Genomic DNA, 25,589 nt, shown 5'->3' with positions numbered 1-25,589 from the left:
CAGCCCCAATCCCAATCCCGATCCCAACCCCAATCCCAAATCCCAAACCCCGATCCCAATCCCAATCCCAAATCCCAGCCCCATTCCCACCCCCTGACCCCGTTCCCAACCCCAAATCCCAAATCCCAGCCCCAATCCCAAATCCCAACCCCAACCCCAAATCCCAGCCCCATTCCCACCCCCTGACCCCGATCCCAACCCCAATCCCAAATCCCAGCCCCAATCCCAAATCCCAACCCCCATTCCCACCCCCTGACCCCGATCCCAATGCCAACCCCAATCCCAAACCCCGATCCCAACCCCAATCCCAAATCCCAACCCCAATCCCAATCCCAAACCCCGATCCCAACCCCAATCCCAAATCCCAACCCTATTCCCACCCCCTGACCCCGATCCCAACCCCAATCCCAAATCCCAGCCCCATTCCCACCCCCTGACCCCGATCCCAGCCCCAAATCCCAAATCCCAACCCCAATCCCAAATCCCAACCCCAATCCCAATTCCAAACCCCAATCCCAACCCCAAATCCCAACCCCAATCCCAAATCCCAACCCCAAATCCCAAATCCCAGCCCCATTCCCAAATCCCAGCCCCATTCCCACCCCCTGACCCCAATCCCAATCCCAAATCCCAGCCCCATTCCCACCCCCTGACCCCAATCCCAGCCCCAATCCCAAATCCCAGCCCCAATCCCAATTCCAAACCCCAATCCCAACCCCAAATCCCAACCCCAATCCCAAATCCCAGCCCCATTCCCACCCCCCGACCCCGTTCCCAACCCCAAATCCCAAATCCCAGCCCCAATCCCAAATCCCAACCCCAATCCCAAATCCCAGCCCCATTCCCACCCCCTGACCCCAATCCCAACCCCAATCCCAAATCCCAGCCCCATTCCCACCCCCTGACCCCGATCCCAGCCCCAAATCCCAAATCCCAACCCCAACCCCAAATCCCAGCCCCAATCCCAAATCCCAGCCCCATTCCCAAATCCCAGCCCCATTCCCACCCCCTGACCCCGATCCCAGCCCCAAATCCCAAATCCCAGCCCCAATCCCAAATCCCAATCCCAAATCCCAAATCCCAGCCCCATTCCCACCCCCTGACCCCGTTCCCGTCGTTCCAGAGCCGCTCTGGCACATCCCGGCCCCATCCCGAATTCCCGGGAAGCGCCCGGCGCGCCCGGATCCGCCCGGGAAGGATTCCCCGAACCGCCAGGCCAAGGTGGGATCCCGGAAAAGCCCCGGAATCGCCCAAAATCCCCCCAAAAATCCCCTCATAATCCCCAAAAAAAAACCCCCCCAAAATCCCCCCAAAAATCCCCGGAATTCCCTAAAAATCGCCCCAAAATCCCCCCCCAAAATCCCTGGAATTCCCCAAAAATCCCTGGAATTCCCCAAAAATCCCCCTAAAAATCCCTGCAATTCCCAAAAAATCCCCCCAAAAATCCCCCCAAAAATCCCCCCAAAAATCTCTGGAATTCCCAAAAAATCCCCCCAAAAATCTCTGGAATTCCCCAAAATCGCCCCAAAATCCCCCCCAAAAATCCCCCCCCCCCAAATCCCCCAAAAATCCCCGGAATTCCCCAAAATCGCCCCAAAATCCCCCAAAATCCCCAAAAAAACCTGCCAAAAATCCCTGGAATTCCCTAAAAATCGCCCCAAAAATCCCCCGAAAAATCCCCCCAAAAATCCCTGGAATTCCCCAGAAATTCCCCTAAAAAAATCCCTGTAATTCCCAAAAAATCCCCCCAAAAGTCCCCGAAAAATCCCCCCAAAAATCCCCGGAATTCCCGAAAAATCCCCCCCCAAAAATCCCCCCAAAAATTCCCCCAAAAATCCCCCCAAAAATCCCCAGAATTCCTGAAAAATCCCACCAGAAATCCCTGGAATTCCCCCAAAATCCCCCCAAAAATCGCCCCGGAAATCCCCAAAAAAACCCTCCCAAAAATCCCCCTAAAAATCCCTGGAGTTCCCCAAAATCGCCCCAAAATCCCCCCAAAAATCCCCCAAAAATTCCCCCCAAAATCCCCAGAATTCCCCAAAAAAACCCCCCAAAAATCCCTGGAATTCCTGACAAATTCCCCAAAAAATCCCCCCAAAAATCCCCCCAAAAATCTCTGGAATTCCCAAAAAATCCCCCCAAAAATCTCTGGAATTCCCCAAAATCACCCCAAAATCCCCCCCAAAAATCCCCCCCCCCCAAATCCCCCAAAAATCCCCGGAATTCCCCAAAATCGCCCCAAAATCCCCAAAAAAACCCGCCAAAAATCCCTGGAATTCCCTAAAAATCGCCCCAAAAATCCCCCGAAAAATCCCCCCAAAAATCCCTGGAATTCCCCAAAAATCCCCCCAAAAATCCCTGGAATTCCCCAGAAATTCCCCTAAAAAAATCCCTGTAATTCCCAAAAAATCCCCCCAAAAGTCCCCGAAAAATCCCCCCAAAAATCCCCGGAATTCCCGAAAAATCCCCCCCCAAAAATCCCCCCAAAAATTCCCCCAAAAATCCCCCCAAAAATCCCCAGAATTCCTGAAAAATCCCACCAGAAATCCCTGGAATTCCCCAAAAATCCCCCCAAAAATCGCCCCGGAAATCCCCAAAAAAACCCTCCCAAAAATCCCCCTAAAAATCCCTGGAGTTCCCCGAAATCGCCCCAAAATCCCCCCAAAAATCCCCCAAAAATTCCCCCCAAAATCCCCAGAATTCCCCAAAAAAACCCCCCAAAAATCCCTGGAATTCCCCAAAAAATCCCCCCCAAAAATCCCCCCAAAAATCCCAGAATTCCCCAAAAATCCCCCCAAAAACCCCCAAAAATTCCCAGAAAAATTCCCCCCAAAACCCCCAAAAATCCCTGGAATTCCCAAAAATTCCTGGAGTTCCCGAAAAATCCCCCCCCAAAATCCCTCCAAAAAATCCCCAAAAATCCCCCCAAAAATCCCTGGAATTCCCCAAAAATCCCCAGAATTCCCAAAAAATCCCCCCAAAAACCCCCAAAAATCTCTGGAATTCCCCAAAAATCCCCGGAATTCCCAAAAATCCCCCCAAAAATCCCAGAATTCCCCAAAAATCCCCCCAAAAACCCCCAAAAATTCCCAGAAAAATTCCCCCAAAAACCCCCCAAAATCCCTGGAATTCCCCAAAAATCCCCCCAAAAATCCCTGGAATTCCCAAAAATTCCTGGAGTTCCCGAAAAATCCCCCCCAAAAATCCCTCCAAAAAATCCCCAAAAATCCCCCCAAAAATCCCCCCAAAAACCCCCCAAAATCCCCGGAATTCCCCAAAAATCCCCCCAAAAACCCCCAAAAATCCCCAGAATTCCCGAAAAATCCCCCCCAAAACCCCCAGAAATCCGTGGGAATCGCGGGGTTTTTTTTGGGAACGACGCCCGTCCGGGGCGGCGCCATTCCCAAACTTCCCAAACTTCCCCAAATTCCCAGAATTCCTGAAAAATCCCCCCAAAAATCCCTGGAATTCCCGAAAAATCCCCCCAAAAACCCCCAAAAATCTCTGGAATTCCCCAAAAATCCCCCCAAAAACCCCCAAAAATCCCCAGAATTCCCCAAAAATCCCCCCCAAAACCCCCAAAAGTCCCCAGAATTCCCGAAAAATCCCCCCAAAACCCCCGGAAATCCGTGGGAATCGCGGGGTTTTTTTTGGGAACGACGCCCGTCCGGGGCGGCGCCATTCCCAAACTTCCCAAATTTCCCCAAATTCCCGGAATTCCTGAAAAATCCCCCCAAAAATCCCTGGAATCCCCGCAAAAATCCCCGGAATTCCCAAAAAATCCCCCTAAAAATCCCTGGAATTCCCCAAAAATCCCCCCCAAAAATCCCCAGAATTCCCCAAAAATCCCCCCAAAATCCCCCCAAAACCCCCAGAAATCCGCGGGAATCGCGGGGTTTTTTTTGGGAACGACGCCCGTCCGCGGCGGCGCCATTCCCAAACTTCCCAAACTTCCCCAAATTCCCCCCAAATTTCCCCAAATTCCCCCCAAATTCCCGGAATTCCCGCAGAACGAGCCGCCCTGCTCCAGCCATTCCGCGCTGTCCAGCGACGCCGAGGCCGAGGGCGGCGCCAGCGACGGCGACTCCCGGAATTCCCGAAATTCCCAAAAATCCCAGCAGCTCATCCCGAAAATCCCCAAGGGAGCAGCAGAAAGCACGGCCTGGTGGGAATTCCCGGGGGTTTTTTTGGGAATTTTTGGGGGGAATTCTGGGATTTTTTGGGGGGAATTCTGGGGTTTTTTGGGGATTTTTGGGGGGAAATTCTGGGATTTTTTGGGGATTTTTGGGGGGAATTCTGGGATTTTTTGGGGGGAAATTTTGGGATTTTTTGGGGTGACATTCTGGGATTTTTTGGGGATTTTTGGGGGGAATTCTGGGATTTTTTGGGAATTTTTGGGTGGAATTTGGGGATTTTTTGGGGATTTTTGGGGGGAAATTTTGGGAATTTTTGGGTTGAAATTCCAGGATTTTTTGGGAATTTTTGGGGGGAATTCTGGGATTTTTGGGGAATTTTTAGAGGTAATTCCTGTTTTTTGGGGGGTGAAATTCCAGAATATTTTTGGGTGGAATTCCAGGATTTTTTGGGGATTTTTGGGTGGAATTCTGGGATTTTTTGGGGATTTTTGGGTGGAATTCTGGGATTTTTTGGGGGGAATTTTGGGATTTTTTTGGGATTTTTGGGGGGAAATTCTGGGATTTTTTGGGAATTTTTGGGTGGAATTTTGGGATTTTTGGGGGTTTTTGGGGTGGAATTCTGGGATTTTTTGGGGGTAATTCTGGGATTTTTTGGGTGGAATTCTGGGATTTTTTGGGAGTTTTTTAGAGGTAATTCCGGGTTTTTTGGGGGGTTTTGGGAGGGTGAAATTCTGGGATTTTTTTGGGAATTTTTGGGTGGAATTCTGGGATTTTTTGGGAATTTTTGGGGGGAAGTTCTGGGATTTTTCGGGAATTTTTGGGTGGAATTCTGGGATTTTTTGGGAATTTTTTAGAGGTAATTGCTGTTTCTTGGGGGGTTTTGGGGGGTTGGAATTCCAGGATTTTTTGGGGGGAAATTCTGGGATTTTTTGGGGATTTTTGGGTGGAATTCTGGGATTTTTTGGGGATTTTTGGGGGGAATTTTGGGATTTTTTGGGGATTTTTGGGGGGAAATTCTGGGATTTTTTTTGGATTTTTGGGGTGGAATTCTAGGATTTTTTTGGGATTTTTGGGTGGAAATTCTGGGATTTTTTTGGGATTTTTGGGTGGAATTCTGGGATTTTTTTGGGATTTTTTGGGGGGAAATTCTGGGATTTTTTTGGGATTTTTGGGGTGGAATTCTGGGATTTTTTTGGGATTTTTGGGTGGAATTCTGGAATTTTTTGGGAATTTTTTGGGAATTTTGGGTGGAAATTCTGGGATTTTTTGGGGTGAAATTTTGGGGTTTTTTTGGAAATTTTGGGGTAAAATTCTGGGATTTTTTGGGAATTTTTGGGTGGAATTCTGGGATTTTTTGGGAATTTTTTAGAGGTAATTCCGGGTTTTTTGGGGCTTTTTGGGGGGTGCAATTCCAGGATATTTTTGGGTGGAATTCCAGGATTTTTTTGGGATTTTTTGGGGGGAAATTCTGGGATTTTTTGGGGATTTTTGGGGTGGAATTCTGGGATTTTTTGGGGAATTTTTGGAGTGGAATTCTGGGGTTTTTTGGGATTTTTTGGGGGTGAAATTCTGGGATTTTTTGGGAATTTTTAGAGGTAATTCCAGTTTTTTGGAGGTGAAATTCTGGGATTTTTTGGGGGAATTTTTGGGGGATTTTTGGGTGGAATTCTGGGATTTTTTGGGAATTTTTTAGAGGTAATTCCTGGTTTTTTGGGGGTTTCTGGGGGGTGAAATTCCAGGATTTTTTTGGGATTTTTGGGGTGGAATTCTGGGATTTTGGGGGGAATTTTGGGGGGATAATTCCTGGGATTTTTTGGGAATTTTTTAGAGGTAATTCCCAGTTTCTTGGGGGTTTTGGGGGGTGAAATTCCATTTTTGGGGGGGGTGAAATTCCAGGATTTTTTTGGAATTTTTGGGGGGAAATTCCAGGATTTTTGGGGACTTTTGGGGGGTGATTCTGGGATTTTTTGGGAATTTTTTGGGGGATAATTCCTGGGGTTTTTTGGGAACTTTTAGGGATGAAATTCCAGGATTTTTTGGGTTTTTTGGAGGTGAAATTCTGGGGACTTTTTGGGGTTAATTCCTATTTTTTTGGGAATTTTTTGGGGGGTAATTCTGAGATCTTTAGGGAATTTTGGGGATGAAATTCTGGTTTTTTTTGGGAATTTTTGGGGATGAAATTCCAGGATTTTTTTGGGTTTTTGGAGGTGAAATTCTGGGATTTTTTTGGGGTTAATTCCCATTTTTTTTGGGAATTTTTTGGGTGGTTATTCTGGGAATTTTTGGGAATTTTTGGGGATGAAATTCCAGGATTTTTTGGATTTTTTTGGGTTGAAATTCTGGGGATTTTTGGATATTTTGGGGGTGAAATTCCGGGACTTTTTGGGAATTTTTTGGGGGGGTAATTCCCTTTGGTTTTTGGGTTTTTTGTGGGTGAAATTCTGGGGTTTTTTGGGAATTTTTAGGGATGAAATTCCAGGATTTTTTGGGTTTTTTGGAGGTGAAATTCCAGGGACTTTTTGGGGTTAATTCCCATTTTTTTGGGGAATTTTTTGGGGGGTAATTCTGAGATCTTTTGGGAATTTTGGGGATGAAATTCCAGGATTTTTTGGGTTTTTGGAGGTGAAATTCCGGGGATTTTCTGGGGTTAATTCCCGTTTTTTTGGGAATTTTTTGGGTGGTAATTCTGGGAATTTTTGGGAATTTTTGGGGATGAAATTCCAGGATTTTTTGGGAATTTTTTTGGGGTTGAAATTCTGGGGATTTTTGGATATTTTGGGGGTGAAATTCCGGGACTTTTGGGGAATTTTTTGGGGGGGTAATTCCCTTTGGTTTTTGGGTTTTTTGTGGGTGAAATTCTGGGGTTTTTTGGGAATTTTTAGGGATGAAATTCCAGGATTTTTTGGGTTTTTTGGAGGTGAAATTCCAGGGACTTTTTGGGGTTAATTCCCATTTTTTTGGGGAATTTTTTTGGGGGTAATTCTGAGATCTTTTGGGAATTTTGGGGATGAAATTCCCGTTTTTTTGGGAATTGTTGGGGATGAAATTCCAGGATTTTTGGGGTTTTTTGGAGGTGAAATTCCGGGGATTTTCTGGGGTTAACTCCCATTTTTTTGGGAATTTTTTTGGGTGGTAATTCTGGGAATTTTTGGGAATTTTGGGGTGAAATTCCGGGGTTTTTGGGGAATTTTTGAGGATGAAATTCCGGGATTTTTTAGGTTTTTTGGAGGTGAAATTCCAGGGACTTTTTGGGGTTAATTCCTATTTTTTTGGGGGGTAATTCTGAGATCTTTTGGGAATTTTGGGGATGAAATTCCAGGATTTTTTTGGGTTTTTGGAGGTGAAATTCTGGGATTTTTTTGGGGTTAATTCCCATTTTTTTTGGGAATTTTTTGGGTGGTTATTCTGGGAATTTTTGGGAATTTTTGGGGATGAAATTCCAGGATTTTTTGGGAATTTTTTTGGGGTTGAAATTCTGGGGATTTTTGGATATTTTGGGGGTGAAATTCCAGGACTTTTTGGGAATTTTTTGGGGGGGTAATTCTGGGGTTTTTTTTGAATTTTGTGGGTGAAATTCCGGGGTTTTTTGGGAATTTTTGGGGATGAAATTCCAGGATTTTTTGAGTTTTTGGAGGTGAAATTCCGGGGATTTTCTGGGGTTAATTCCCGTTTTTTGGGAATTTTTTGGGTGGTAATTCTGGGAATTTTTGGGAATTTTTGGGGATGAAATTCCAGGATTTTTTGGATTTTTTTGGGTTGAAATTCTGGGGATTTTTGGATATTTTGGGGGTGAAATTCCGGGACTTTTTGGGAATTTTTTGGGGGGGTAATTCCCTTTGGTTTTTGGGTTTTTTGTGGGTGAAATTCTGGGGTTTTTTGGGAATTTTTAGGGATGAAATTCCAGGATTTTTTGGGTTTTTTGGAGGTGAAATTCCAGGGACTTTCTGGGGTTAATTCCCGTTTTTTTGGGAATTTTTTGGGTGGTAATTCTGGGAATTTTTGGGAATTTTTGGGGATGAAATTCCCGGATTTTTTGGGAATTTTTTGGGGTTGAAATTCTGGGGATTTTTGGATATTTTGGGGGTGAAATTCCAGGACTTTTTGGGAATTTTTGGGGGGGGTAATTCTGGGGTTTTTTTTGAATTTTGGGGGTGAAATTCCGGGGTTTTTTGGGAATTTTTAGGGATGAAATTCCAGGATTTTTTGGGTTTTTTGGAGGTGAAATTCCAGGGACTTTTTGGGGTTAGTTCCCATTTTTTTTGGGAATTTTTTGGGTGGTAATTCTGGGAATTTTTGGGGACGAAATTCCAGGATTTCTTGGGAATTTTTTTGGGGTTGAAATTCTGGGATTTTGGGGAATTTTGGGGGATAATTCCCGTTTTTTTTTTGTGGGTGAAATTCCAGGATTTTTGGGGTGGAATTTTTTCGGGGATAATTCCCAGGTTTTTTTTCCAGCTCCAGGCCTCTCCCCGCTTCCCAAATTTCGGCGTCGGTGCCCAAATCCTTCTTTTCCAAAACCTCGGGAAAGGGAAAAGCGGCGGCGGCGGCGGCGGCGGCGGCCTGGAAAAGGCCGGAGGAGCCCCCGGATCCCAAAAAGTGAGGGGGGAAATCCGGGAAAATTGGGATTGGGGAGCCGAAAAATGGGATTTGGGGTGGGAAAATGGGATTGGGGGTGGGAAAATGGGATTTTGGGGTGGAAAAATGGGATTGGGGGGTGGAAAAATGGGATTTTGGGGTGGAAAAATGGGATTGGGGAGGCAAAAATTGGGATTTTGGGGTGGAAAAATGGGATTGGGGAGGCAAAAATTGGGATTTGGGGTGGGAAAATGGGATTGGGGGTGGGAAAATGGGATTTTGGGGTGGAAAATGGGATTGGGGGGTGGAAAAATGGGATTTTGGGGTGGAAAAATGGGATTGGGGAGGCAAAAATTGGGATTTTGGGGTGGGAAAATGGGATTGGGGAGCCGAAAAATGGGATTGGGGGGTGGGAAAATGGGATTTGGGGGTGGGAAAATGGGATTGGGGGGTGGAAAAATGGGATTTTGGGGTGGGAAAATGGGATTTTGGGTGGAGAAATGGGATTTTGGAGGCAAAAATTGGGATTTGGGGTGGAAAATGGGATTTTGGGGTGGAAAAATGGGATTTGGGAGCCAAAAATTGGGATTTGGGGTGGAAAAATGGGATTTTGGGGTGGGAAAATGGGATTTTGGAGTGGAAAAATGGGATTTGGGGTGGAAAAATGGGATTTTGGAGGCAAAAATTGGGATTTGGGGTGGAAAAATGGGATTTTGGGGTGGAAAAATGGGATTGGGGAGCCGAAAAATGGGATTTTGGGGTGGAAAAATGGGATTTTGGGGTGGAAAAATGGGATTGGGGAGGCAAAAATTGGGATTTGGGGTGGAAAAATGGGATTTTGGGGTGGGAAAATGGGATTTTGGGGTGGAAAAATGGGATTTTGGGTGGAGAAATGGGGTTGGGGAGCCGAAAAATGGGATTTTGGGGTGGAAAAATGGGATTTGGGGGTGGGAAAATGGGATTGGGGGGTGGAAAAATGGGATTTTGGGGTGGGAAAATGGGATTTTGGGTGGAAAAATGGGATTTTGGAGTGGAAAAATGGGATTTGGGGTGGAAAAATGGGATTTGGGGTGGAAAATGGGATTTGGGAGCCAAAAATTGGGATTTGGGGTGGAAAAATGGGATTTTGGGTGGAGAAATGGGATTGGGGAGCCGAAAAATGGGATTTTGGGGTGGGAAAATGGGATTGGGGGGTGGAAAAATGGGATTTTGGGGTGGAAAAATGGGATTTTGGAGTGGAAAAATGGGATTTTGGGGTGGAAAAATTGGATTTTGGGTGGAGAAATGGGATTGAGGGGTGGGAAAATGGGATTTTGGGGTGGAAAAATTGGGATTGGGGAGCCAAAAATTGGGATTTGGGGTGGAAAAATGGGATTTGGGATCCAAGAAATGGGATTGGGGTCAAAATATGGGATTGGGGAGCCAAAAATTGGGATTTGGGGTGGGAAAATTGGATTTTGGGGTGGAAAAATGGGATTGGGGAGCCGAAAAATGGGATTTTGGGGTGGAAAAATGGGATTTTGGGGTGGAAAAATGGGATTGGGGAGCCAAAAATTGGGATTTGGGGTGGAAAAATGGGATTTTGGGGTGGGAAAATGGGATTTTGGGGTGGAAAAATGGGATTTGGGGTGGAAAAATGGGATTTTGGAGGCAAAAATTGGGATTTGGGGTGGAAAATGGGATTTTGGGGTGGAAAAATGGGATTGGGGGGTGGAAAAATGGGATTTTGGAGGCAAAAATTGGGATTTGGGGTGGAGAAATGGGATTGGGGAGCCAAAAATTGGGATTTTGGGGTGGAAAAATGGGATTTTGGGGTGGAAAAATGGGATTGGGGGGTGGGAAATGGGATTTTGGGATGGAGAAATGGGATTTTGGAGGCAAAAATTGGGATTTGGGATGGAGAAATGGGATTGGGGAGGCAAAAATTTGGATTTTGGGGTGGAAAATGGGATTTGGGGTGGAGAAATGGGATTGGGGAGGCAAAAATTGGGATTTTGGGGTCTAAAAAATGGGATTGGGGAGGCAAAAATTGGGATTTGGGGTGGGAAAATTGGATTGGGGGGTGGAAAAATGGGATTTGGGGTGGAAAAATGGGATTTTGGGTGGAAAAATGGGATTTGGGAGCCAAGAAATGGGATTTGGGGTGGAAAGATGGGATTTTGGGGTGGAAAAATGGGATTTTGGGGTGGAGAAATGGGATTTGGGAGCCAAAAAATGGAATTTGGGGTGGAAAAAATGGGAGTGGGGAGCCAAAAATTGGGATTTGGGGTGGGAAAATGGGATTTGGGGTGGAGAAATGGGATTTTGGAGGCAAAAATTGGGATTTGGGGTGGAAAATGGGATTTGGCGAGCCAAAAATTGGGATTTGGGAGGCAAGAAATTGGATTGGGGTCAAAGTATGGGATTGGGGAGTCAGAGAAATGGGATTTTGGGTGTGGAAAAATGGGATTTTGGGGTGGAAAAATGGAATTTTGGGGTGGAAAAATGGGATTTTGGGGTGGAAAATGGGATTTTGGGGTGGGAAGATGGGATTGGGGGGTGGAAAAATGGGATTTGGGGTGGAAAAATGGGATTTTGGAGGCAAAAATTGGGATTTGGGGTGGGAAAATGGGATTTTGGAGTGGAGAAATGGGATTTTGGGTGGAGAAATGGGATTGGGGGGTGGAAAAATGGGATTTTGGGGTGGAAAAATTGGGATTGGGGAGCCAAAAATTGGGATTTGGGGTGGAAAAATGGGATTTTGGAGTGGAAAAATGGGATTTTGGGGTGGGAAAATTGGATTTTGGGTGGAGAAATGGGATTGGGGGGTGGAAAAATGGGATTTTGGAGTGGAAAAATGGGATTTGGGAGTGGAAAATGGGATTTTGGGGTGGAAAAATGGGATTTGGGGGTGGAAAAATGGGATTTGGGGTGGAGAAATGGGATTGGGGGATGGAAAAATGGGATTGGGGGTGGAAAAATGGGATTTTGGGTGGAGAAATGGGATTTTGGAGGCAAAAATTGGGATTTGGGGTGGAAAATGGGATTTGGGGTGGAGAAATGGGATTGGGGAGGCAAAAATTGGGATTTGGGAGTGGAAAATGGGATTTTGGGGTGGAAAAATGGGATTGGGGGGTGGAAAAACGGGATTTGGGGTGGAAAATGGGATTTTGGGGTGGGAAGATGGGATTGGGGGGTGGAAAAATGGGATTGGGGAGCCAAAAATTGGGATTTGGGGTGGAAAAATGGGATTTGGGATCCAAGAAATGGGATTGGGGTCAAAATATGGAATTGGGGAGCCAAAAATTGGGATTTGGGGTGGGAAAATTGGATTGGGGGGTGGAAAAATGGGATTTGGGGTGGAAAAATGGGATTTTGGAGGCAAAAATTGGGATTTGGGGTGGAAAATGGGATTTGGGGTGGAAAAATGGGATTTTGGGGTGGAAAAATGGGATTTGGGGGGTGGAAAAACGGGATTTGGGGTGGAAAATGGGATTTGGGGGTGGAGAAATGGGATTTTGGAGGCAAAAATTGGGATTTGGGGTGGAGAAATGGGATTGGGGGGTGGAAAAACGGGATTTTGGAGTGGAAAAATGGGATTTGGGGGTGGAAAATGGGATTTGGGGGTGGAAAAATGGGATTGGGGAGCCGAAAAATGGAATTTGTGAGCCAAAAATTGGGACTTGGGAGCCAAAAATTGGGATTTGGGGTGGAAAATGGGATTTTGGGGTGGAAAAATGGGATTTGGGGAGCTAAAAATTAGGATTTGGGAGCCAAAAATTGGGATTTGGGATCATGGACAGGGGGAAAATCCCAGGAAAATTGGATTTGAGGGAATTTGTGAGGTGTTTGTGGGATTCTTGTGGGATTTAAGGGATTTTTGGTGCTTCCTGTGGGATTTCTGTGGGATTTTTTGGGGATTTTCAGGTTTTTCTGGGATTTTGATGGGATTTTTTTGGGATTTTCGGGTTTTCCTGGAATTTCTGTGGGATTTCTGTGGGATTTTCAGGTTTTTTGTGGGATTTTGTGTGGGATTTTTTGGGATTTCTGTGGGATTTTGCTGGGATTTTCCTGGGATTTTTGTGGGATTTCTGTGGGATTTTTCACGGTTTTCTGGGATTTTGCTGGGATTTCTGTGGAGTTTTTCTGGGATTTTCACATTTTCCTGGGATTTTTTTGGGATTTGTGTGGGATTTCTGTGGGACTTCCACATTTTTGTGGGATTTTGATGGGATTTTGCTGGGATTTTCACGTTTTTCTGGGATTTTGCTGGGATTTCTGTGGAATTTTGATGGAATTTCTGTGGGATTTCTGTGGGATTTTCAGTTTTTCTCTGGGATTTTTTGTGGGATTTCTGTGGGATTTTCACATTTTTCTGGGATTTCTGTGGCATTTTGATGGGATTTCTGTGGGATTTTCAAGTTTTTCTGGGATTTTGATGGGATTTTTTGGGGATTTTGCTGGGATTTCTGTGGGATTTCTCTGGGATTTTTGTGGGATTTTGTGTGGGATTTTGTGTGGGATTTTCCTGGCATCTCTGTGGGACTTCTGTGGGATTTCTGTGGGATTTGAAGTTCTTTTCCAGCTTTTTCTGGTATTTCTGTGGGACTTTCACATTTTTCTGGGATTTCTGTGGGATTTTCATGTTTTCCTGGGATTTCTTTGGGATTTTCGTGGCATTTCTGTGGGACTTCTGTGGGATTTTCAGTTCTTTTCCAGGTTTTTGATGGGATTTCTGTGGGATTTTCACATTTTCCTGGGATTTCTGTGGGATTTCTGTGGGATTTTTCAGTTTTTTTGTGGGATTTTGTGTGGGATTTCTGTGGGACTTCTGTGGGATTTCTGTGGGATTTTCAGTTCTTTTCTGGTTTTTTGTGGGATTTCTGTGGGATTTTCACATTTTCCTGGGATTTCTGTGGGATTTCTGTGGGATTTTCAGGTTTTTTTCTGTTTTTTTGTGGGATTTCTGTGGGATTTTCACATTTTCCTGGGATTTCTGTGGGATTTCTGTGGGATTTTCAGGTTTTTTTCTGGTTTTTTGTGGGATTTCTGTGGGATTTTCACATTTTCCTGGGATTTCTGTGGGATTTCCCTGGGATTTCCCTGGAATTCCCGGGGCTCACTGCCACCCCTCCCCCAGCCAGGTGAACGCTTTGGGGCAGCCGCGGCTCCGGGCGTTTGGGGCATTTCCGGGGATTTTTCTGGGATTTTTGGGGATTTTTTGGGGGATTTTGATGGGATTTCTGTGGGATTTTCATGTTTTCCTGGGATTTCTCTGGGATTTCTGTGGGATTTTCAGGTTTTTTGTGGGATTTTGTGTGGGATTTTTTGGGGATTTCTGTGGGATTTTCCTGGCATTTCTGTGGGATTTCTGTGGGATTTTCAGGTTTTCTCTGGGATTTTTTGTGGGATTTCTGTGGGACTTTCACATTTTTCTGGGATTTCTGTGGCATTTTGATGGGATTTCCATGGGATTTTCAAGTTTTTCTGGGATTTTGATGGGATTTTTTGGGGATTTTGCTGGGATTTCTGTGGGATTTCTGTGGGATTTTCCGGTTTTTTTGTGGGATTTTGTGTGGGATTTTCAGGTTTTTTGTGGGATTTTGTGTGGGATTTTGTGTGGGATTTTTTTGGGGATTTTCACATTTTCCTGGAATTTTGGTGGGATTTTTTTTGATTTCTGTGGGATTTCAGTGGGATTTCTGTGGGATTTTCAGGTTTTTTGTGGGATTTTGTGTGGGATTTCTGTGGGATTTCTGTGGGATTTTCAGGTTTTTTTGTGGGATTTTGTGTGGGTTTTTTTGGGATTTCTGTGGGATTTTGATGGGATTTCTGTGGGATTTCCCTGGGATTTCCCTGGAATTCCCGGGGCTCACTGCCACCCCTCCCCCAGCCAGGTGAACGTTTTCGGGCAGCCGCGGCTCCGGGCGTCTCTCCGCGATCTCCGCTCCCCCCGGCGCCTCCCCAAATCCTCCATCGAGGACGACCTCAAGCGCCTCATCCTCATGGACAATTCCTGCCCCGAGGCCGAGCCCGCCCCGGTGAGCCCCAAATTCCCCAAATTCCCCAAATTCCCAACGCTCCCACCCTTCCCCAGCCCCCAAATGCTGAAATTTCTGATTTTTTAACCCCAAAAATGGAGAAATTCCTGATTTTTTAGCCCCAAAAATGGGAATTTTCTGAGTGTTTGTAGCCCCAAAATTGAGGAAATTCCCATTTTTCCCCCTCAAAAATGGTGAAATTTCCGATTTTTCACCCCAAAATGGAGGAAATTCCCAGTTTTTCCCCCCAATTCCCAACTTTCCTCATGGACAATTCCTGCCCCGAGGCCGAGCCCGCCCCGGTGAGCCCCAAATTCCCCAAATTCCCCAAATTCCCAACGCTCCCGCCCTTCCCCAGCCCCCAAATGCTGAAATTCCTGATTTTTTAGCCCCAAAAATGGGAATTTTCAGGGTTTTGTAGCCCCAAAATGGAGGAAATTCCCATTTTTTTCCCTCTCAAAAATGGTGAAATTCCCAATTTTTCACCCCGAAATGGAGGAATTCCCATTCTTCCCTTAAAATGGAGAAATTCCCGACTTTTTAGCCCCAAAAATGGGAATTTTCTGGGTTTTTTAGCCCCAAAATGGAGGAAATTCAGTTTTTTCCCCCTATAATGTTGGAATTCCCATTTCCCCCCCCAAAATGGTGACATTTTTATGTTTTTAGCCCCAAAATTCAGGAAATTCCCATTTTTTCCCTTAAAATGGAGAAATTCCTGAGGTTTTAGCCTCCAAAAATGGGAATTTTCTGGGTTTTTTAGCCCCAAAATGGAGGAAATTCCCAGTTTTTCCCCCCAGTTCCCAACTTTCCTCATGGACAATTCCTGCCCCGAGGCCGAGCCCGCCCCGGTGAGCCCCAAATTCCCCAAATTCCCCAAATTCCCAACGCTCCCGCCCTTCCCCAGCCCCAAAACCAGAGAAATTCCTGATTTTGTAGCCCCAAAATGGAGAAATTCCTGATTTTTTAGCCCCAAAAATGGGAATTTTCTGAGTGTTTGTAGCCCCAAAATTGAGGAAATTCCCATTTTTCCCCCTCAAAAATGGTGAAATTTCCGATTTTTCACCCCAAAATGGAGGAAATTCCCAGTTTTTCCCCCCAATTCCCAACTTTCCTCATGGACAATTCCTGCCCCGAGGCCGAGCCCGCCCCGGTGAGCCCCAAATTCCCCAAATTCCCCAAATTCCCCAAATTCCCAACGCTCCCGCCCTTCCCCAGCCCCCAAATGCTGAAATTCCTGATTTTTTAGCCCCAAAAATGGGAATTTTCAGGGTTTTGTAGCCCCAAAATGGAGGAAATTCCCATTTTTTTACCTCTCAAAAATGGTGAAATTCCCAATTTTTCACCCCGAAATGGAGGAATTCCCATTCTTCCCTTAAAATGGAGAAATTCCCGACTTTTTGGCCCCAAAAATGGGAATTTTCTGGGTTTTTTAGCCCCAAAATGGAGGAAATTCCATTTTTTTCCCCCAAAATGTTGGAATTCCCATTTCCCCCCCAAAATGGTGACATTTTTATGTTTTTAGCCCCAAAATTCAGGAAATTCCCATTTTTTCCCTTAAAATGGAGAAATTCCTGATTTTTCACCCCAAAAAATGGGAATTTTCGGGGTTTTTTAGCCTCGAAATTGAAGAAATTCCCAGTTTTTCCCCCCCAAAATGGTGAAATACCCAATTTTTCACCCCCAAAAAGAGGAAATTCCCATTTTTTCCACCAAAATGGAGAAGTTCCCCTTCTTCCCTTAAAATGGTGAAATTCCCGACTTTCTGGCCCCAAAAATGGGAATTTTCTGAGTGTTTGTAGCCCCAAAATTGAGGAAATTCCCATTATTTCTCCGTCAAAAATGGAGAAATTCCTGATTTTTCACCCCAAAATGGAGGAAATTCCCAGTTTTTCCCCCCAATTCCCAACTTTCCTCATGGACAATTCCTGCCCCGAGGCCGAGCCCGCCCCGGTGAGCCCCAAATTCCCCAAATTCCCCAAATTCCCCAAATTCCCCAAATTCCCCAAATTCCCAACGCTCCCGCCCTTCCCCAGCCCCCAAATGCTGAAATTTCTGATTTTTTAACCCCAAAAATGGAGAAATTCCTGATTTTTTAGCCCCAAAAATGGGAATTTTCTGAGTGTTTGTAGCCCCAAAATTGAGGAAATTCCCATTTTTTTCCCCACCAAAAATGGTGAAATTCCCAATTTTTTAGCCCAAAAATGGGAATTTTCCAGGGTTTTTTAGCCCAAAAAAGGAGGGAATTTTTCCCCGGCTTTTCCCGTTTTTTTTTCCCTGGATTTTCCCGTTTTTTCCCAGATTTTGCTGGAATTTTCCCGGTTTTTTCCCCAGATTTTTTCCAGAATTTTCCTGGATTTTTCCCATTTTTTCCCCAGATTTTCCCGGTTTTTTTCCCATTCTTTTCCTGTTTTTTTCCCCCAGGTTTTCCCATTTTTTCCCAGATTTTCCCTTTTTTTCCCTGGATTTTCCCCTTTTTTCCCCAAATTTTCCTGGTTTTTTTTCCCTGATTTTTTCCCCGTTTTTTCCCCATTTTTTTCCCTGAGTTCCGCATTTTTTCCCATTTTTTTTCCCAGATTTTCCCATTTTTCTCCCCTCTTTTTCCTGGATTTTTCCCATTTTTTTCCCAGATTTTCCCGTTTTTTTTCCTGGATTTTCCCGTTTTTTCCCCAAATTTTTCTGGTTTTTTCCCCGATTTTTTCCCCTTTTTTTTCCCGTTTTTTTCCTGGCTTTTTCCCAGACTTCCCCAGCTTTTCCCGGGTTTTTTCTTAGATTTTCCCTTTTTTTTCCCTGGTTTTTCCCCATTTTTTTCCCATCTTTTTCCTGTTTTTTTCCTGGAATTTTCCCGTTTTTTTCCCCTTTTTTTTCCTGGATTTTCCTGTTTTTTCCCCAAATTTTGCCGTTTTTTCCCCCCATTTTTCCCCCTTTTTTTTTTCCCCCATTTTTTTCCCAGATTTTAGCATTTTTTTCCCGGATTTTTCCCCTTTTTCCCTAGATTTTTCCCATTTTTTTCCCACATTTTTTCCCGGTTTTTTTCCCGTCTCTTTCCCCTTTTTTTTCCCCAGATTTTCCCGTTTTTTTCCTAATTTCCCCATTTTTTCCCCTTTTTTCCCCGGATTTTTCCCCGATTTTTCCCGGTTTTTTTTCCCATTTTTTCCCAGATTTTTCCCCGATTTTTTCCCCCTTTTTTTCCCATTTTTTCCCAGATTATCCCGGCGTTTTTTTCCCCTTTTTTCCCCGGATTTTTCCCCGATTTTTCCCCCTTTTTTTTCCCATTTTTTCCCGGATTTTTCCCTGATTTTTTCCCCATATTTTCCCATTTTTTCCCAGATTATCCCGGTGTTTTTTTCCCCTTTTCTCCCCGGATTTTTCCCCGATTTTTCCCCCTTTTTTTTTCCCATTTTTTCCCGGATTTTTCCCTTTTTTTTCCCAGAATTTTCCTGGTTTTCTCCCAGATTTTCCCATTTTTTCCCAGTGTTTTTTTCCCCTTTTTTCCCCGGATTTTCCCCATTTTTTCCCCTTTTTTCCCTGGATTTTTCCCATTTTTCCCCAGATTTTCACGGTTTTTTTTCCCCCAATTTTTCCCAATTCTCCCATTTTTTCCCCGTTTCCCTCCCCAGCCCCTGCAGCGCACTCTGTCTGACGAGAGCCTCTGTGGGCGCCGCTGGGATCCCGCCCTCGGCGCCGCCTCCCCGTTCCCGCGTTGCCCCGAATTCCCCGAATTTTCCCATTTTTTCCCCATTTTTTTCCCATTTTTTCCTGTTTTTTTTTTCCCTTTTTTTCCAGATTTTCCTGGATTTTTCCCAGATTTTCCCTTTTTTTTCCCGGATTTTTCCCATTTTTTTCCTGTCTTTTTCCCCTTTTTTTTCCCCTTTTTTCCCCCAGATTTTCCCGTTTTTTTCCCAGACTTCCCCATTTTTTCCTGGTTTTTTTCCTGGATTTTTCCCCATTTTTTCCCCATTTTTTCCCGGATTTTTCCCTTTTTTTTCCCAGATTTTCCTGGTTTTTTCCCAGATTTTCCCATTTTTTCCCATTTTTTTTCCCGGATTTTTCCCCATTTTTTCCCCATTTTTTTCCTGTTTTTCCTGGAATTTTCCCTTTTTTTTCCCAGGTTTTCCCATTTTTTCCCAGATTTTCCCATTTTTTTCCCAGATTATCCCGGTGTTTTTTTCCCCTTTTTTCCCTGGGTTTTTCCCATTTTTTCCAAGATTTTTCCCATTTTTTTCCCAGACTTCCCCATTTTTTCCCGTTTTTCCCCCTTTTTTTTCCCCATTTTTTCCCAGATTTTTCCCTTTTTTTTTCCCAGATTTTCCTGGTTTTTTTCCCAGATTTTCCCATTTTTTCCCAGTGTTTTTTCCCCTTTTTTCCCCGTATTTTCCCCATTTTTTCCCCTTTTTTCCCTGGATTTTTCCCATTTTTCCCCAGATTTTCACGTTTTTTTTCCCCGTTTTTTTTCCCGTTTTTTCCCATTTTTTCTTCAATTTCCCAATTTTTCCCAATTCTCCCATTTTTGCCCCGTTTCCCTCCCCAGCCCCTGCAGCGCACTCTGTCTGACGAGAGCCTCTGTGGGCGCCGCTGGGATCCCGCCCTCGGCGCCGCCTCCCCGTTCCCGCGTTGCCCCGAATTCCCCGAATTTTCCCCTTTTTTTCCCATTCTTTTCCCATTTTCTCCTGGTTTTTTCCCATTTTTCCCAGATTTTCCCATTTTTTTCCGTAGATTTTTCCCATTTTTTTCCCACATGTTTTCCCATCTTTTTCCCCTTTTTTTCCCCCTTTTTTTCCCCAGAATTTCCCATGTTTTTCCCAGACTTCCCCATTTTTTCCCCTTTTTTCCCCGGATTTTCCCCATTTTTTCCCCTTTTTTCCCCGGATTTTCCCCATTTTTTCCCCTTTTTTCCCCTTTTTTCCCCGTATTTTCCCCATTTTTTCCCCTTTTTTCCCTGGATTTTCCCCATTTTTTCCCCTTTTTTCCCCAGATTTTCCCCATTTTTTCCCCTTTTTTCCCCGTATTTTTCCCCTTTTTTCCCTGGATTTTTCCCATTTTTCCCCAGATTTTCACGGGTTTTTTTCCCAATTTTTCCCAATTCTCCCATTTTTTCCCCGTTTCCCTCCCCAGCCCCTGCAGCGCACTCTGTCTGACGAGAGCCTCTGTGGGCGCCGCTGGGATCCCGCCCTCGGCGCCGCCTCCCCGTTCCCGCGTTGCCCCGAATTCCCGGAATTCCCGGAATTCCCGGAATTCCCGCCGGGATTCCCGCTCCCCCCGAGCAGCGGCGGCAGCAGCAGCCGGACCCTGCCCGGGCGCCGGGCGCCGCCCCCCGAGGCCAGGAAAGGTCCGGAAAAGCGGGAAAGGAACCGGGATGGGGGTGGGGGAGGGGCTGGGAAATGTTTGGGGGATTTGGGGGATTTTTTGGGAATTTTTTGGGGATTTTTTGGGAATTTTTGGGGATTTTTTTGGGATTTATTGGGATTTTTTGGGGATTTTTTGGGGAGATTTTGGAGGGATTTATTGGGATTTTTGGGAATTTTTTGGGAATTTATTGGGAATTTTTTGGGAAATTTTTGGGAATTTTTGGGGATTTTTTTGGGATTTATTGGGATTTTTTGGGGATTTTTTGGGGAGATTTTGGAGGGATTTATGGAGATTTTGGGGGATTTTTTGGGAGATTTTGGAGGGATTTATGGGGATTTTGGGGGATTTTTTGGGAGATTTTGGAGGGATTTATGGGGATTTTGGGGGATTTTTTGGGAGATTTTTTGGGAATTTTTGGGGATTTTTGGGATTTTCTTTGGGGATTTATTGGGATTTATTGGGATTTTTTGGGGATTTTTTTGGGAGATTTTAGAGGGATTTATGGAGATTTTTGGGAATTTATTGGGGGGTTTTTTGGGATTTTTTGGGATGTTTTGGGGGATTTTTTGGGGATTTTTTTGGGATTTATTGGGATTTTTTGGGGATTTTTTTGGGAGATTTTGGAGGGATTTATGGGGATTTTTGGGAATTTTTTGGGAATTTATTGGGAATTTTTTGGGAAATTTTTGGGAATTTTTGGGGATTTTTTGGGGATTTATTGGGATTTTTTGGGGATTTTTTGGGAGATTTTGGAGGGATTTATGGAGATTTTTGGGAATTTTTTGGGAGATTTTGGAGGGATTTATGGAGATTTTTGGGAATTTTTTGCGATTTTTTTTGGAATTTATGGGGAATTTTTTGGGGTTATTTTGGGAATTTTTTGGGAATTTTTTTGGATTTTATTGGGAATTTTTTGGGATTTTTTTGGGATTTTCTTTGGGGGGATTTTTTGGGATTTAATGGGATTTTTTGGGGATTTTTTTGGGAGATTTTGGAGGGATTTATGGGGATTTTTGGGAATTTTTTGGGATTTATTGGGATTTTTGGGGGGATTTTTGGGGATTTATTGGGATTTTTTGGGGATTTTTTTGGGATTTATTGGGATTTTTTGGGGATTTTTTTGGGAGATTTTAGAGGGATTTATGGGGATTTATTGGGATTTTTTGGGAGATTTTGGAGGGATTTATGGAGATTTTTGGGAATTTTTGGGGAAATTTTTGGGATTTTTTGGGAATTTATGGGGAATTTTTTGGGGTTATTTTGGGAATTTTTTGGGATTTTTTTGGGATTTTTTGGGGGGATTTATTGGGATTTTTTGGGGATTTTTTTGGGAGATTTTGGAGGGATTTATGGGGATTTTTGGGAATTTTTGGGAATTTATTGGGAATTTTTGGGGGATTTTTGGGGAATTTATTGGGGGTTTTCTTGGGATTTATTGGGAATTTTTTTTGGGGATTTTTTGGGTAGATTTTGGAGGGATTTATGGAGGTTTTGGGGGAATTTTTTGGGTGATTTTGGAGGGATTTATGGGGATTTTTGGGGAATTTTTTGGGGAGATTTTGGTGGGATTTTGGAGATTTTTGGGAATTTTTTGGGAGATTTGTGGGAATTTTGTGGGAATTTTTGGGGGATTTTTTGGGAATTTTTGGGGTTATTTTGGGAATTTTTTGGGAATTTTTTTGGATTTTATTGGGAATTTTTTGGGATTTTTGGGGGATTTTTTTGGGGAGATTTTGGAGGGATTCATGGGGATTTTGGGAATTTTTTGGGAATTTATTGGGAATTTTTGGGGGATTTTTTGGGAATTTATTGGGGGGTTTTCTTGGGATTTATTGGGATTTTTTTGGGAGATTTTGGAGGGATTTATGGAGATTTTGGGGGATTTTTTGGGGAGATTTTTTGGGATTTATTGGGGTGTTTTTTTGGGATTTTTTGGGGATGTTTTGGGGGATTTTTTGGTGGGATTTTTTGGGGATTTTTTGGGATTTTTTTTGGGAGATTTTGGAGGGATTTATGGAGATTTTGGGGGATTTTTTGGGAGATTTTGGAGGGATTTATGGGGATTTATTGGAATTTTTTGGGAGATTTTGGAGGGATTTATGGAGATTTTTGGGAATTTTTTGGGAGATTTTTGGGAATTTTTGGGGAATTTTTGGGGGATTTTTTGGGAATTTTTTGGGGTTATTTTGGGAATTTTTGGGAATTTTTTTGGATTTTATTGGGAATTTTTTGGGATTTTTTGGGGATTTTTTTGGGAGATTTTGGAGGGATTCATGGGGATTTTTGGGAATTTTTGGGATTTTTTGGGGAATTTTTTGGGTGGAATTCTGGGATTTTTTGGGGGATTTATTGGGATTTTTTGGGGATTTTTTGGGGAGATTTTGGAGGGATTTTATGGAGATTTTTGGGAATTTTTTGGGAATTTTTGGGGGATTTTTAAAGATTGTTTGGAGATTTTTTTGGGGAATTTTTTGGATTTTTTTGGGATTTCTTTGGGATTGCTGGGATTTGGGTTGGAAAATCGGCTTTTTGGGATGGATTTTGGGTGGAAACCGGGGATTTGGAGGAGAAAAAAAGGGATTTTTGGGTGGAAAAAAGGGATTTTCGGGGGATTTCACTCCGAATTTTTTTGGGATTTCTTTGGGATTTCTTTGGGATTTCTTTGGGATTGCCAGGATTTGGGTTGGGAAATCGGCTTTTTGGGGGAAACCCGGGATTTGGAGGGGGAAAAAAGGGATTTTTGAGGGAGAAAAAAGGATTTTTGGGGGGAAAAAAGGGATTTTCGGGGGGAAAAAAGGGATTTTCGGGGGGATTTCACTCCGAATTTTTGGGGGATTTTTTGGGAATTCTTTGGATTTCTTTGGGTTGATGGGATTTGGGGAGAATTTTGGGTTGGAAAATGGGCTTTTTGGGTGGAAACCGGGATTTGGAGGAGAAAAAAAGGGATTTTTGAGGGAGAAAAAAGGGATTTTTTGGGGAAAAAAGGGATTTTCGGGGGATTTCACGCCGAATTTTTGGGGGGATTTTTGGGGATTTCTTTGGGAATTCTTTGGGATTCCTTTGGGATTGCTGGGATTTTTTTGGATTGCCGGGGATTTGGGTTGGAAAATCGCCTTTTGGGATGGATTTTGGGTTGGAAAACCGGGATTTGGAGGGGGAAAAAAGGGATTTTTAAGGGAGAAAAAAGGATTTTGGGGGGAGAAAAAAGGGATTTTTGGGGGGAAAAAAGGGATTTTTGGGGGGATTTCACTCCGAATTTTTGGGGGATTTTTGGGGGGATTTTTTTGGGATTTCTTTGGGATTTCTTTGGGATTGCCAGAATTTGGGTTGGGAAATCGGCCTTTTGGGATGGATTTTGGGTGGAAAACTGGGATTTGGAGGAGAAAAAAAGGGATTTTCGGGGGGAAAAAAGGGATTTTTGGGGGAAAAAAGGGATTTTTCGGGGGGATTTCACTCCGAATTTTGGGGATTTTTTTGGGAATTCTTTGGGATTTCTTTGGGTTGATGGGATTTGGGGAGAATTTGTGTTGGAAAATGGGCTTTTTGGGTGGAAACCGGGATTTGGAGGAGAAAAAAGGGATTTTTGAGGGAGAAAAAAGGGATTTTCGGGGGGATTTCACTCCGAATTTTTGGGGGGATTTTTTGGGGGATTTCTTTGGGAATTCTTTGGGATTCCTTTGGGATTGCTGGGATTTTTTTGGGATTGCCGGGATTTGGGTTGGAAAATCGGCTTTTTGGGATGGATTTTGGGTGGAAAAACTGGGATTTGGAGGAGAAAAAAGGGATTTTCGGGGGGAAAAAAAGGGATTTTTGGGGGAAAAAAGGGATTTTTGGGGGGAAAAAAGGGATTTTTGGGGGGATTTCACTCCGAATTTTTGGGGGATTTTTTGGGGAATTCTTTGGATTTCTTTGGGTTGATGGGATTTGGGGAGAATTTGCGTTGGAAAATGGGCTTTTTGGGTGGAAAACCGGGATTTGGAGGAGAAAAAAGGGATTTTTTGGGGGGAAAAAAGGGATTTTTGGGGGATTTCACTCCGAATTTTTGGGGGATTTTTTGGGGGATTTCTTTGGGAATTCTTTGGGATTGCTGGGATTTTTTTGGATTGCCAGGATTTGGGTTGGAAAATCGGCTTTTTGGGATGGATTTTGGGTTGGAAAACCGGGATTTGGAGGAAAAAAAAAGGGATTTTCGGGGGGATTTCACTCCGAATTTTTGGGGGGTTTTTTGGGGGATTTTTTTGGGATTTCTTTGGGGATTCCTTTGGGATTGCCGGATTTGGTTGGGAAATCGGCTTTTTGGGGGGAAACCCGGGATTTGGAGGAGAAAAAAGGGATTTTTGAGGGAGAAAAAAGGGATTTTTGAGGGAGAAAAAAGGATTTTTGGGGGGAAAAAAGGGATTTTTGGGGGGAAAAAAGGGATTTTTGGGGGAAAAAAGGGATTTTCGGGGGGATTTCACTCCGAATTTTTGGGGGATTTTTTTGGGGGGGATTTTTTGGATTTCTTTGGGAATTCTTGGGGATTCCTTTGGCGTTTGCCCCCAGGCCCGGTTGGCCCGGCTGGAGCCGGGGCTGATGCCCGCTGCCGGACGCGGCCGGGCTGGAATGGGCCACGCTGGTCAGCGCCGCCAAGGCCTACGAAGGTACCCGGGGAGCCGGAATGGGGGCGAAATCCCGGGAATTCGGGTCCGGAAAAACGGGAATGGGGAGCCGGGGATTGGGGGAGGGGTGGGAAAGGGGGGGTTGGGGGGAAAAACGGGGATTTGGGGGGGAAAAACGGGGATTTGGGGGGGAAAAATGGGAATTTTGGGGGGATTTAGGGGGAAAAATGGGGATTTTGGGAGGGAAAATGGGGAATTTTGGGAGGGGAAATGGGAATTTTGGGGGGATTTAGGGGGGAAAAATGGGAATTTTGGGAGGGGGAAAAGGGGGGGTTGGGGGGGAAAATGGGATTTGGGGGGGGAAATGGGGATTTGGGGGGGGGAAAATGGGAATTTTGGGGGGATTTAGGGGGAAAAATGGGAATTTTGGGAGGGGAAATGGGAATTTTGGGGGGATTTAGAGGAAAAATGGGAATTTTGGGAGGGGAAATGGGAATTTTGGGGGGGATTTAGAGGGAAAAATGGGAATTTTGGGAGGGGAAAAGGGGGGGCTGGGGGGGAAAATGGGGATTTGGGGGGGAAAAATGGGGGATTTTGGGGGGATTTAGGGGGGAAAAATGGGAATTTTGGGAGGGGAAATGGGAATTTTGGGGGGATTTAGGGGGAAAATGGGAATTTTGGGAGGGGAAATGGGAATTTTGGGGGGGATTTAGGGGGAAAAATGGGAATTTTGGGTGGGAAAAATGGGAATTTTGGGGGGATTTAGGGGGAAAAATTGGAATTTTGGGAGGGGAAATGGGAATTTTGGGGGGATTTAGGGGGGAAAATGGGCAATTTTGGGAGGGGAAAAGGGGGGGTTGGGGGGGGAAAATGGGGATTTGGGGGGGAAATGGGGATTTGGGGGGATTTAGCGG

General features: G+C 44.4%; 1 protein-coding gene across 1 annotated transcript in view; it reads left to right on the top strand.

The window, feature by feature from the left end:
• Positions 1-25,589, top strand: part of LOC138100608 (signal-induced proliferation-associated 1-like protein 3) — a 73,849-nt gene that overhangs the window by 36,905 nt on the left and 11,355 nt on the right. Inside the window, exons 12-17 of the mRNA XM_068998483.1 lie at positions 1,124-1,221; positions 4,011-4,165; positions 8,592-8,732; positions 14,584-14,731; positions 19,844-20,057; positions 24,620-24,717. Coding sequence (XP_068854584.1) covers positions 1,124-1,221; positions 4,011-4,165; positions 8,592-8,732; positions 14,584-14,731; positions 19,844-20,057; positions 24,620-24,717 — 854 coding nt within the window. The remainder of the gene's footprint in view (positions 1-1,123; positions 1,222-4,010; positions 4,166-8,591; positions 8,733-14,583; positions 14,732-19,843; positions 20,058-24,619; positions 24,718-25,589) is intronic.

The sequence above is a fragment of the Aphelocoma coerulescens genome, unplaced genomic scaffold (genome assembly GCF_041296385.1).
Source record: "Aphelocoma coerulescens isolate FSJ_1873_10779 unplaced genomic scaffold, UR_Acoe_1.0 HiC_scaffold_118, whole genome shotgun sequence".
Classification (NCBI taxonomy): Eukaryota; Metazoa; Chordata; class Aves; order Passeriformes; family Corvidae; genus Aphelocoma; species Aphelocoma coerulescens.
This window is presented reverse-complemented; position numbering and strand designations above follow the sequence as displayed.